We start from the raw sequence: 13,150 nt of genomic DNA on the forward strand, positions 1-13,150 counted from the left end.
GCAGAGGGCCGAGCAGGGACTCCAGGGCGGGGGGCCTACCGCCGCCCTCAGGGCCTCCTGCCGCCTCCGAGCTGCCAGGAATGCCTCCACCAAGGAGCTCCTGGTAAAAGTCCTTGTTCAGGTGGCTGGCAGCGGCCTCCAGCTCTTCATCCTCAGCGTCCTCCTCACCAAATAAGCTGGATGTGGTATCCTCAACGGAGCCTAGGGACACAATTTCACGCACCACGTGTTAACCAGGCAGGAAGCCAGAGGGCCCGCCTGGTGAAGAGGAGCGTTTCCGCCCAGCAGCAAAAGGCACTTATTCCAGAAGACATGCCTCATCCCAAGGGCGCCCAACACCCACCCGCCCGTGAACGGGCCTCGCCCACACTGCACACGCGACGCACAGGTTCACTCAGAAGCGATCAGCTGTGCGCCTAACAGCTAAAACCAGAAACATTCCAGAGAAACAATGGGAAGACAGGTGACTGTGAATTAAACAAGAACTTCTTAAACGTGACGCCGAAAGCAGAATCAAGAAAGCACTGATAAGTCGGATTTCATCAAAATTGAGAATTCTAGGGCTTCCCTGATGGCGCAGTGGTTGAGAATCTGCCTGCCGATGCAGGGGACACGGGTTCGAGCCCTGGTCCGGGAAGATCCCACATGCTGTGGAGCAACGAAGCCCGTGGGCAACAACTACTGAGCCGGCGCTCTAGAGCCCACGAGCCACAACTACTGAGCCCACGCACCTAGAGCCCGTGCTCAGCAGCAAGGGAAGCCCGCGCACCACAACGAAGAGCAGCCCCCGCTCACCGCAACGAGAGAAAGCCCGCGCGCAGCAACGAAGACGCAACGCAGCGAAAATAAATAAATAAATAAATTAAAACAAAAAACGAAGACAGTTACACGAATGTTCACAGCAGGTTACGTGCAACAGTCCAAGACTGGAAATAATCCCAGGGTCCTCCCACCCAGGGCTGGGTGCACTCGGGGGCCACTATTCCACAAAGAGGGCTGATCTAGCGGCGGATGGCTCACAGCTGCACCGAGTGAAAAAGCCAGGGGAGAGACGGGGTACACGCTACACGATCCCACGTACGTAAACAACATGCCTAGTTTTCAGCGACAGGAGGCAGCTGCACACCGGGGTGGGCACTCGCCAGGCCCTGGGCCTGGAGTACACCCCCCCGACCACGCGCACAGCTCCCTCACGCCCACTCGGCCCCTTGCTTGGAAGCCCACGCCATTACCGTGTGTGTCACCAGACATCCCACAGGAGGGCCAGCAGAGGGAGGACATCGGTCGGTCCACTCTGTCCGCCGTGGGGTCCCAGGGCCCAGCGCCCTGCACGCACGCGACACGTCCTCCGCAGGGAAGGACTCGTACCTGCGTCCGTGGCCCGCGTCCTCCTCCACCCCTCCTCCAGCCCAGCCTCCATCCTCACCGCAGAGGAGGGGACGCGGGAGCTGCGGCTTCCTCGCCGGGGCTGGAGGCTCAGGGGCTGTTTGTGAGGCGGCAACGGATCCGAGGAGCAAGGCCCGCGGCCAAGGCGGGCCGGGGCCGGCCCTTCCTTCTTGAGACAACGGACGCAACGTGGAGCTGGTCCAGAAAACCAAACGCAGGGGCATGGAGGAGGACACGTCCCCGACGGTCTCCCCAGAAGGGAAACGTGTGAAAAGCTGGAACTGGAGCAGGAGATGAGCGGCCCCTCCACAGCGCCCGGTAAGCGCGACGGCGGCCACTGGCAGCCGGGCGCGGGCAGGAGAGCGAGCCCGTATCCTCGCCACAGCTGGGCAGGTGCGAACAGGTGCTGCCCGAGAAACAGAGGACTGAAGAAACCACGTGAAGGACACCACTGGGACAGAAGCCAGAGCTTCCCAAGGTCCAGAGAACAGCAAGCAGAAAGGCACCTGAGCAAACATAAGAGAGCTCACTTCCACTGCTGGAAGAGAAAAAGCTCTCGGGCTGGATCAGAAAGCAGAGCCCAATTCTCTGCTTCTAGAAGAGGAGGACATGGACGGAAGAGGTGGGGCAGGCAGAGCAGAGACCACCAGGCGTGCCCCCAGGCCGCAGAGGGCACCAGGCACCAAAAACAAGCCAGCCTCAGCTAAAACACGGCGGCCACCTCTGTCTGCAAGAGGACCTCAAAACTGACGACGCGACCAGTGAGACGCCCCGACAGACACAGAGCCCAGCCCAGCCCAGCTGGACGGGAGCAGAGCGGGCCTCCTCCCAAGCACCACTGGTTCTCCGACCGGCGCACCTGCGTTGATGGCACAAGGGAGGGACGGCGCCAGCAGCACACCCGGCCACAACGCAGTGCGTGTGGAAGTTAACAACAAAATCAGAAAGCAAAAGCCCCCGCCCCAACTCTTAACTCCCTCACTTGACTCTTAGCACCAAAGACCAATGTACTCCGCGACTGTGAGTGGCGCGAAGCGTCTGGTGCCAGGACAGTGGGTCGCAGCTCTGACGACGCTCGGGCCCTGCCCTGCGTGCGTGCGTCAGAGGGAACCAGCCGGGCAGCAACCTCAGTTTAGAGCAAGGAGAGAAGCTGTGAGGAGGACAGAGCAGAGGGAAGCGGAAATCACCAGCAGTGTACAGGAAGGCAGCAGGACTCATAAATCAGTGCAAGAGCTGGTTGAATGGGCAATCAACAACCTAGCTAGGTTAAAAAAACCAAAAAAACCACAGAAACAAACTATGCAGAATAAGAAAGGATAAAAATGAAAACGACCAGAAAAACAATAAAGTCAAAAGTATCGTAAGATACAAGTTTGTCCAAATCTGTGCCTGGATGGGGCGCTGTGGCAGCCTGAGAACAGAGAGGCACACCGTCTGGCCAGGCAAGGCCTTCCCAGAGCCACGGGACACTGTGGAAATGACGGATCACATTCATCGACCCAGGAAAACCCTGTGTTCCTCTCCGCAGACCCTGCAGACATCAGAAACACTCCCCGACGGCTGAGACAGGACGGTTCAGTGAGAACGGCGGTGGGTGTTTCCTTTACAGGACAACGTGGTATTTCAGCCCAAAGCGTGTAGTGTGTGTTCCGGGCAGCACAGAGGCCTTGCAGGGAAGCCGGATGACGTGCCCGTTGTCACAGGCAAGACTCAGCACGGTCTTTAAGGGTCAAGCAATGGACTAGGCAAGAGCTAGAAAGGAGGGGCCTAAAAATCGTGAAGGGCAGTAAAACACCACTATCTGTAGACGACCTAACTCACCAATTACTTGAACGATCCGATGATGAACGGAGAAGTACTAAGAGCAGTAACAGAACCCCTAACATACAGGCGCACGGAAGCAGCACCTAGAAATCAGCGTCTTCCACAAACACAGCGGAGACGCCACTTACGGCAGCAACAGAGAAGGCAGTGCAGCTGGGACCCAAAGCACCTGACGCAAGGCCTCAGACTCAGAAGGAAACCCCCGGGAGGGAGACACCCCACTCTCGCTCTCGGGGGGAGGAGGCGCCAACCTGCCCCAGGTGATCGCCAGAGTGGAGAGCTGGGCTGGCGCGGGCAGCGGCCAGGATGACTCTAAAGATCGGACAAGAAAGTGAACAAGGGCGGCTACAAACCCCAGGGAAGAGGCGGTGAGCAGGTGCTCGCCTTCCAGACTGGATGACTGATGGAACCGACGCTCACTCAGCACCCGTCCCTGTCCTGTGAGCCAGAGAGGGGGTGGGAGGGCGCCGGCCGCGGACCTGCAGCGCGTGTGCGGAGGGGGCGCCCCGAACCAGCCGGGGTGTCCCTGGAGCACGGCAAGGGAGGCAACGTGGGAGAAATGAAAACCACACATGCACAAAGAGATCTGTCCGAGGGGGCTCACGGCAGCTTCGCGAGGCCCCAAACCAGAAACGGGGGTGCGCAAGAGCTGCGATGGGACGCAGGGAGAGGCGGCAGCGGGGAGGGCTGTGTGGGCCGCGGCCACGGGCACAGGGCGAGCTCTTTCCCACAGGCAGCGTCTGCCAACGAGTGAGTACCCTGAGGGCAACGGGGACGGGAGACTGGTCCCGAAGACTCGGCCATCCCGGAGCTGCTGGGGGCAGGGTGGCTCGGGGTGTCCTGGGAGCAGCTGACGCCCAGCTTGGCGCGTGGAGGCCTGGGGCGGGGGTGGAGCCAAGAGACAGGACGCACGGCCACGGTGGGGGCGGCAGGAGGGGCAGGTGCCGGACACGGGTGAACCGAGCCAGCGGGCGAGGAGACGTGGCTGGACTCACCATCTTTTGTCAGGCTGGCAAGGGCCCCCTTTGCCTTTGGCCGGCTGTTTTCTAGTTCAATCTCAATTGCGTCCTGGTAGCTGGATATTTCACCTGAAGCAATAAATTAACAGCAAAATGTAAGCACAGGGGACTTCCCTGGTGGTCCAGTGGCTAAGACTCTGCGCTCCCAGTGCAGGGGGCCCGGGTTCGATCCCTGGTCAGGGAACTAGATCCCACATGCGTGACTCAACTAAGGAGCCCATGAGCCACAAATAAGGAGCCCGTGAGCCACAACTAAGGAGCCTGTCTACCACAACGAAGACCCAGTGGAACCAAACAAAGAAACAAATAAATAAATAAAATGTTTTTTTTTTAAAAAAGCAAGCACACAGTCCGTTCCTGTAAGGACCTGAAGCACCCGTAAATTAAGATGGGCTGGTTACCTTCCACCTCCTCCAGCTGTTTTGACAGGACCTGTTCCAGCTGAAAAGGCAGAGAACGAATGCATTTAATGAGAGGAGCGAGAGCGGTGCCTGCCAGTACCTGGAGGCCTCTCGACCCCAACGCAGGTCCCTAGCCTGACAAGAGGGACTCGGGCTTCAGGCCCCCAGAGACATGAGCACCAGGGCCCTCAGGGAGGCGGCTTGCCCTGGAAACTGTATGGGATGCACTGAGGGGGGTCCGGGGAGACCCTCAGCAGATGAGATGGCTCCGGGCCCAGGAGGGACTGCGCTCAGTGTGGTGTACCCTGGCCCCCCCTTCAGTCTTCGTAGCTAAGCCACTGTTGCGAAGGAAGAGCAGGAAACGGGCGTGCGGCCCACCTGCTTCATTCGCAGCTTCCTCTGCCCAGCTGTGTACGACGGGGGGTCGCACTCCTCTTCCAGGTCGACCTTCATGAACTCGTCCACAGTCAGCTGACTGGTGGGGGTATCTTCAAACTCCGTGAGCCTGAAACAGACGCTTGAAAGGGAAGATGGTGCCCGAGAACAGCGCTCAAACCAGCACCCAGGGCTTCCCTGCTGGCAAAGGGGCTGGGAATCCACCTGCCAATGCAGGGGACACGGGTTCGAGCCCTGGTCCAGGAAGATCCCACATGCCACGGAGTCACTAAGCCCGCGAGCCACAACTACTGAGCCCGCGAGCCACAACTACTGAGCCCGTGAGCCACAACTACTGAAGCCCGCACGCCTAGAGCCTGTGCTCCGCAACAAGACAAGCCACCGCGATGAGAAGCCCGTGCACCCCAACGAAGAGGAGCCCCCACTCGCTGCAACTAGCAAAAGCCCACGTGCAGCAAAGATCCAACGCAGCCAAAAAACAAATAAAACAAATTTATAAAAACCCAACACCCCGTTTACAAAACAGTCCCTCGGGGTGCTGGTTCCCAGGCCCAGCACCCTGCCACACACAGCTGTGAGCACAGGCCCGGGGGCTGTCTGGCAGCCTCTCAGCCCCTACTCTATCCTGCCGATAGCTTGGGCCCCAGGGAGAAAAAGGCATGGCACCCTCATTGCTCCCACAGGTAGACTCAAGAAGGCCCCAGAAGGAAGGAGGCCGAGCCACGGGTCCCAGGCAGGCAGGGCTCCTGCACTGCAGTGTGCCCGGCCATAATTAATTCTTGTCCGTTTCCTACATTTCATACAATCTTCAAAATGTTCAACAGAAAAATTTTTAAAGAGAACCAGAGTTCAAGTAAGCAAAATAAATTTCCCTCTGCCTTTGAAAACTGCCACAGGATATGATCTCAGTTGAAAGACAGCCATCAAGAGCTCCAGACTCAGGGTAAATACCCTGTGCTGATGGCTGTGCCAGCGACTCTGGGCCGGTGACTCTCTCGTCACAGTCCACGTGGAGCTCCGCTGGAGCTGCCGTAATGACCCTGTGAACACGGTACCCAAAGCAGGGGCTCGCCCGACCACTCCGTTACAGGGACACAGTGGCCCTCTGCTTGAGCCTGGCTTCCCCCAGAGAGACCAGTCACTCAGGCTGCACCAGCCAGGACACAGGCGAGGCCACTCTCAGTACCTGTTTCCTGACCTGTGAGTCGGGGTGACTTTTCAAACCACTGTCCACCTCAACACAGGGTGGAAGAAAGGGGCCACCACTTGGACGGACTGAGACGCTGTGCAGGGAAGCCTGGCCAAGCCCCCGGCTGCAACAAGAGCGACCCACCTCTTGCGCAGCGTGGATTCGCACACCTTGACCACGCTGATGACCTCTTTGACGGTTCTCCGGAAATCGTGCATCCTGGCTGCAACTAGAAGTGCTGGAAAGGAACACAATGGAGAATTCAGAAACAGGGTGCTCCTGTCCAGCTCCTGTCCAAACCAGGACCGATCCCGTGCGCAGAGGGCTGACGACCCCATAGTGCGACCAGCTGGAAAGACAGTGCCAGAGGGTGCTCTGGGAGCCCCTGGGGCGACACCGTCCTCCTCACCTTACTGCGGGCGGTGCTGCACGGTCTGCACGACTGTCGGAACACCTAAGATCCACCAACCGCTTTGCAGGCAGTTATACAATAATTTTTAAAAACGTAAGAAGTACTGCACATTCCTTTTTTAAACGCGAGAAAAATTAAAATACACTTTTTGAGAACTTTGTGTAAACCTCTCAAAGCAAACGAGTGAACTCTGAGGTGACCTGTGTGGGAAACGCTGGCTGGTGATGGACAAGCCAGGGATCGGGGAGAGAGGGAGTGGGCCCGGGTGTGCTGTGCTGGTGACCATAACTGGCTGGACCCTAGGAGAGGCCCAGATTCTGGACTGCAAACTCGGGAGTTGGGCTTAGAGATGGAAAATGCATCTCAGCAAGCACTGATCCTGCTGGCTGCTGAGCGCTCTGGAAAGGAGTGGACTCGACCTTGTGGGCCAAGGTAAGAGGCTAAGAGGAAGGGTAACGGCCCTCCTGGGGAGGGGCTCCAGGTCCAGGGAGCATCAGGAACAGAGCAGGAGGGCCGTCTGTGGGCTGCTGCCACCTGGAGGGGAGATGAGACAACTGTCCTTTGGGGAACGGGGAGCTAGCCCGAAAGCCCAGGGTGTCCCCTGCAGCAATGACTCAGCACGGCTGCACCTCAACATTCAAGCCTGGGGTCAAGGCCAGGAAGCCTGGCAGCCCGCTTGGCCTCTGAGGGTCCTGCCTGCTCCCCAAGACGGAGGGGAGGCCAACAGGAAGCAGGTGGAAGTCCCCGAAGGCCAGGTGAGGGCCGGGCAAGCGAGGCCAGCAGGCAGCCCTGGAGACAGCCCACTACCTACCGGCTCGGCCTGCTGAAGAGTCGGGACAGAAAGCACCCGCACGCTGGCAGCGGGACGCAGCCAGCGCGACTCCGAGACCGCCTTACCTGCCCCACAGAGGCCCGAAGGGCGCCGGCCCGTGTGCATCCAGTCCCTCTTCATCCTCTGCAGGAGCCTCAGGGCCGTCATGGACACCTCGTGGTTCTTGTCACCGAACTCCAGCAGGTGGGCGAAGCGCGGGATGTACAGGCAGGGGTCTGCGGAAGACACGCACCTCAGCCAGCCGTACGCGCCCTGGGACAGGAGTGTGCAGTGCCAGGAGGCCCTGCGGTGCATGTGCTCCACATCTGGCAGCACACGGAAACCCACCTGGTGCGACAGGTACTCCCCCGCCCCGCCCACCCTCAGGCCACCCTCCCTGTCCTTCCACCGCACAGGCTCCCCAGGGCCCCTTTCCTCCGACATGAGCCCCCCTCCTGGACACGCAGCCTCCTGGAGCAGCTGTAGACACTGCGGCCGGGTGTCTGCTGCACCCAGAGTGGAGCCGGTGGGCAGGACGTGCGTGCCCTGCCACGTGACATGGGGGCCCCAAGCCTGCGTACACATCGCACACGCTCCTGCAGACACATACACAAAACCCGGCTGCTTAATTTGGCATTTTGTGGACTGCTGTGAGTCAGCCAATTTTTTACGTACTTATTTTCTGCACTTACTTTTGTGTAATGCCAGCTTATATCGTCTGCCCTCCTGTCTATGGGCGTGTGCACCTCTTCAGATGAACACGTCTCTCACTAAGGGAGCGTCAGCCCGGCTCAGGAGGGACCAGAGCCGCCTGCACACACACCCTCTCCCTCCTTACCAGCACTCCCTCACGCAGCTTTGAGCTAGAAGCTTCACAGAGCGGGCAAAAACCACCAAGTAATTTACTCGATTCAGCTAAGCGTCTGGATTGCCATAGGCAACTGAAGGAACCCTACAGAGCTCTACGACAGAGAATAGCGGGGCGAGACCTCCTTTGGACAAGATCATCCAGGAAGGCTGTGCTCAGGGGGCCGTGGCGGAGGCCCGAGGACGGGGTTCCAGGAGGGGACGGGTTGGCCCGGAAGCAGGTGTGTACAGGCGGACGGAGGAGGATGAAGGGCAGGTCGGGAAGACCCTGGGAGGCACAGGACGGAAGGGAACTGGTCAGCTCATCTCTGACACCCCCAACAGCAGCGCAAGCAGGTGTGTCAGAGACCCCAGCTGTTTGCCAACACCCAGCACCGACCTTCTGGGCCCCAGCCTGCCCACTTCTTCTAGCCTCCCTACATCTACAGGGCATTCATGACTGAGCTCTGGTCCCTGGAAGCCCCATAGATCCTACGAGCACCTCTTCCATCCCTGCCGGCCTTGGCTCACATACAGGACCCAGGGAAGGTTTCTGAGGCCACAGCGATTGGCAGCCGCCCCTGAAGCAGCCTGGGTCGCCCGGGACCGCGTGGATTCAGGCGGACAATCCCCTGCACTGACCGAGGAGGCTGTGGTGGCGTAGGGAGCGGAGCAGTGCCTCTTGGTTCCCTTATGCCAGCCGGACCCTAACAGCCACCCAGCTCAGCCCAACCAACACAGTGTGGAAATTAATAAGGGCAACCTCGAGTAAAACGGAGGCAGGAAGCCCTGAAGGGGGCGCTCCCACACCGGGCCCTCCTTCCCAGCTTGCTTTGCGCTTCTGGGCTGGAAGAAGCTGGTGCGCTACCCGGGGAAGAGGAAGGAAGATTTTCTCCCGGCCCAGCAACAGCCCAGCCAATGAGAAACCGCCACACCCTCAACTCTCACTTTCCTCCAATGGAGACTGGAAAACTTTCAAAGCAGCCCCGCCCAACTTCCTCCCCGCCCCCCCGCCCCCCAATAAAGGAAGGCTCCTCTCCATTGTTGCACGACTTGCTTGTGGTTTGCCATAGCTTGCGGGTCCCGAACTGCAATTCCCCTGCCTCTCCCGAGTAAACTCACGTTGCTGGTAACGTAACTGGCTGTTTTAGGTTGACAACAGGCAGCTACTACCACTTAACCCCCTTTTCAGAGACGACAAGGTGGCCAAGATGGGGCAGAGTCAGTTGAGCCTAGACAGTCTGGAGCTACACCTACTTCTACTGTGGGTGTTTTGTTTTGGGTTGGTTTGGGGTTTTGGGGGGTTATTTGGTTGCTTAAGATATTATTGGGAGAAAACATATTTTAAAAATATAATTGCTAAGGTTTCTAATTATTTACAATAAAACAAAACCCATCAGAACTAGGGATTAAATTGAAAGCACATTAAAAGATCTCATCCTGATTTGGGTGGAACTTCGACGCTGATTAGTTCTTGAAATAGAAAACTGTAGTACTGGTAAAAATTTCAAGGCAAACATGCCAGCAGTCTGGGATAGGTGTGGAATGGACTGGGGCATTTAAAGTAGGGAGAAGAAAAAAAAAAAACTAGGAGAAAACAACAAACCACAAGTATAGATCACACAATGTAAGTTAAATTCCCTAATCAGCTTGCACAAAAGCGCTAAAACCAGGATATGGTATTTACAAGAGACACTCAAAAATAATGCAAAAAGGTGAAGATCAAAAGGCTATGCTGGGACCCATGAAGCAGGTCACCAGGAGAAAAAGGGCAGCTGTGATGGGAGCAGCAACACGGGACTCAGGGCAAGGGATCACTGAAAGGGACACAGATGAATGTTTCTTATGATGGAAAAGGACAAGATAATCTTAAAGAAGACAGGACAGTCACAAATCTGTAGACACACCGGGAAAGAGAAAGCATTAAATAAAGCAAAAAGTGTTGGAAACAGAAATTTCCACACTTGATATTTTAACATAACCACAATGATATGAGATTTTTAACACAATTCCCTCAAATTTGACAGACTGGCTTAGCGGAAAAAAAAAGACCAAATGGGGAACTGGATGCCATCACCATAGGCTCAATTTAACAAATATGTTTTAAAGTCAGTACCTTACAAAAAGTAATCATTCTTTTCCAAAGTCTGTGGAACAGTTATGAAAATTGACCATGTATTAAAGAACAAAGAAACCCTCCCTACATCCCAGAGAACAGAAATATTACAGGACGTGCCCTTTGACCTCAAGGGCAAGAAAACTAAAAATTAGCAAGACAAGGGTACACAGCCCCCTCACCTCCAGACAAACTATTAGAAAATTAAAGAACAATTTTCTAGGTAACTTAATAGACTTAAGTGCTTAGGTAAGGACAAAATAATGAACTAAGTAGTTAAATAAAAAACTGACAAAGTGAAATATTTAAAACAGGCAAAAAAGAAGACTTAAATAGACATTTCTCCAAATACGATATACAGATGTCCAACCGGCACATGAGAAACTGCTCAACATCACTAATTATTACAGAAATGAAAATCAAAACTCCAACGAGGTACCACCTCATAACAGTCAGAATGGCCATCAACAAAAAAACTTTACAAAAAATAAATGCTGGAGAGGGTATAGAGAAAAGGGAACCCGGAACCCTCCTACCCTGTTGGTGGGAATGTAAATTGGTACAGCCACTATGGAGAACAGTATGGAGGGTCCTTAAAAAACTACAACTAGAACTACCACATGACCCAGCACTCACAATCCTGTGCATATATCAGGAAAAGACACACGCACCTCGACGTCCACAGCAGCACTATTCACGGTAGCCAAGATGCCCATTGAGAGAGGAGTGGATGAAGATGTGGTACACAGATACAATGGAGTATTACTCAGCCATCAAAAAGAAAAAGAGACTTCCCTGGTGGCACAGTGGTTAAGAATCCCCCTGCCAATGCAGGGGCATGGGTTCGATCTCTGGTCTGGGAAGATCCCACATGCCACGGAGCAGCTAAGCCCGCGCACCACAATTACTGAGCCTGCGCTCTAGAGCCTGTGAGCCACAACTACTGAGCCCGTGTGATGCAACTACTGAAGCCCACGCGCCTAGAGCCCGTGCTCCGCAACAAGAGAAGCCACCGCAATGAGAAGCCCCTGCTCCCGCAGCTAGAGAAAGCCCGTGCGCAGCAATGAAGACCCAATGCAGCCAAAAATCTTTTTTAAAGGAAGGAAATAATGCCACTTGCAGCAACATGGATGGACGTAGACATTATCACACTAAGTGAAGTAAACCAGAAAAGGACAAACACCATATGATATTGCTTGTATGTGGAATACTAAAAAAACAAAAGAGATACAAACCAACTTATTTACAAAACAGAAAGAGACTCACAGCCATAGCAAACTTATGGTTACCAAAGGGGAAGGGGCGGGGGATGGATAAATTAGGAGGTGGGGATTAACACATATACACCATTATATATAAAATAGATAACCAATAAGGACCTACTATAAAACACAGGGAACTATACTCAATATTTTGTAATAGCCTATAAGGGAAAATAATCTGAAAAAGTACACAAATATATGTATATACATATGTATCTATATATAATTGAATCAAAGTGCTGTACATCTGAAACTAACATGATATTGTAAATAACTATACTTCAAAAAAAGCTAACTAAAAAAAAAGATTACATGAGTGTTGCAAAGCGGGCTAAAAAAGGGGAAATGGAAATATTATTTCTAAAGCCAAATGAAACATTAAAAAAAAAGGTTAAAAACCTCCATCTTAAGAAAAAAAATTAATACAGGAAAAAAGGAGTAATAAAGAAAAGTAAATGTATAAGTAAATTACTTTCACCAGGAAAAGAATTTTAGAAGATAAAACCAAAAACACTATGGTGCTGGTACAAAGACAGATATATAGACCAATGGGACAGAATAGAGAGCTCAGAAACAAACTCACACATGCACAGTCACATGATCTCTGATAAGGGTGCCAGGACTACACAATGGGGACAGGGTAACGTCTTCAACAAATGGTGCTGGGAAAACTGGACACCCACATACAAGAGAAAAAAGATGGACCCTTATCTCACACATCATATACAAAACTCAACTCCAAATGAATTAAAGACCTAACCGTACGACATGAAACTGTAAAACTCCTACAAGAAAACGTCGGGGAAGAGCATGACATTGGAATGTGCAATGACTTCTTGAATATGACACCAAAAGTACAGGCAACAAAAGCAAAAACTGACAAATGGGACTATACCAAACTTAAAACCCTCTGTGCAGCAAAAGAAACAGTCAACAGAGTGAAAAATGCCACCTACAAAATGGGAGGAAGTATTTGCAAATCATGCATCCGGTAAGGTATAAATCTCCAGAATATGCAAAGAACGCCTAAATCTCAGCAATGACAAAACCAACCCGATTCAAAAAGAGGCAAAGGAGTCCAAGACACTTCTCTCCAGAGACACAGAGGTGACCAACAAGCACCTGACGCGGTGCTCCACATCACTGACCGTGAGGAACTCAAACCCACCGTGAGACAGCACCTCACCTGTTAGTTAGGACGGCCGCCCAGGGGGGTCGTCTCTCCGGGAGTTCATCCCGTCCCTTCCGCCCCTGATAGTCCCACGGATTCCGGACCGCACAGGCGCGCAGGCTGCAGGGTGGGCCTCGAAGAGGGGCAGCCCCTACGTCGGACCTCGGACCACGCCAAGATCACCAAAGCCGCCGCCGGCCGTCCCGCCGCGGGCACGCGCCCACACGGTCCCTCCAGCATCTCCGCTGCCGGATTCCAGCAAGCGCCCGCGCGGGGCGGGGCGGGGCGGGGCGGAGCCGGACAGGGGCGGGCGAGCA

At 54.5% G+C, this 13,150-nt stretch overlaps 1 protein-coding gene across 1 annotated transcript in view; it reads right to left on the bottom strand.

Annotated features, from left to right (window-relative positions):
* BRF1 (BRF1 general transcription factor IIIB subunit) overlaps positions 1–13,150 on the bottom strand; it is a 69,923-nt gene that overhangs the window by 7,868 nt on the left and 48,905 nt on the right. Inside the window, exons 6-11 of the mRNA XM_024758075.1 lie at positions 7,525–7,674; positions 6,360–6,453; positions 5,009–5,135; positions 4,631–4,670; positions 4,206–4,298; positions 3–201 (exon numbers count right to left, since the gene is read on the bottom strand). Of these exons, the coding sequence (XP_024613843.1) occupies positions 3–201; positions 4,206–4,298; positions 4,631–4,670; positions 5,009–5,135; positions 6,360–6,453; positions 7,525–7,674 (703 nt within the window). The remainder of the gene's footprint in view (positions 1–2; positions 202–4,205; positions 4,299–4,630; positions 4,671–5,008; positions 5,136–6,359; positions 6,454–7,524; positions 7,675–13,150) is intronic.

The sequence above is a fragment of the Neophocaena asiaeorientalis genome, unplaced genomic scaffold, assembly GCF_003031525.2.
Source record: "Neophocaena asiaeorientalis asiaeorientalis breed wild unplaced genomic scaffold, Neophocaena_asiaeorientalis_V1.1 scaffold476, whole genome shotgun sequence".
Classification (NCBI taxonomy): Eukaryota; Metazoa; Chordata; class Mammalia; order Artiodactyla; family Phocoenidae; genus Neophocaena; species Neophocaena asiaeorientalis.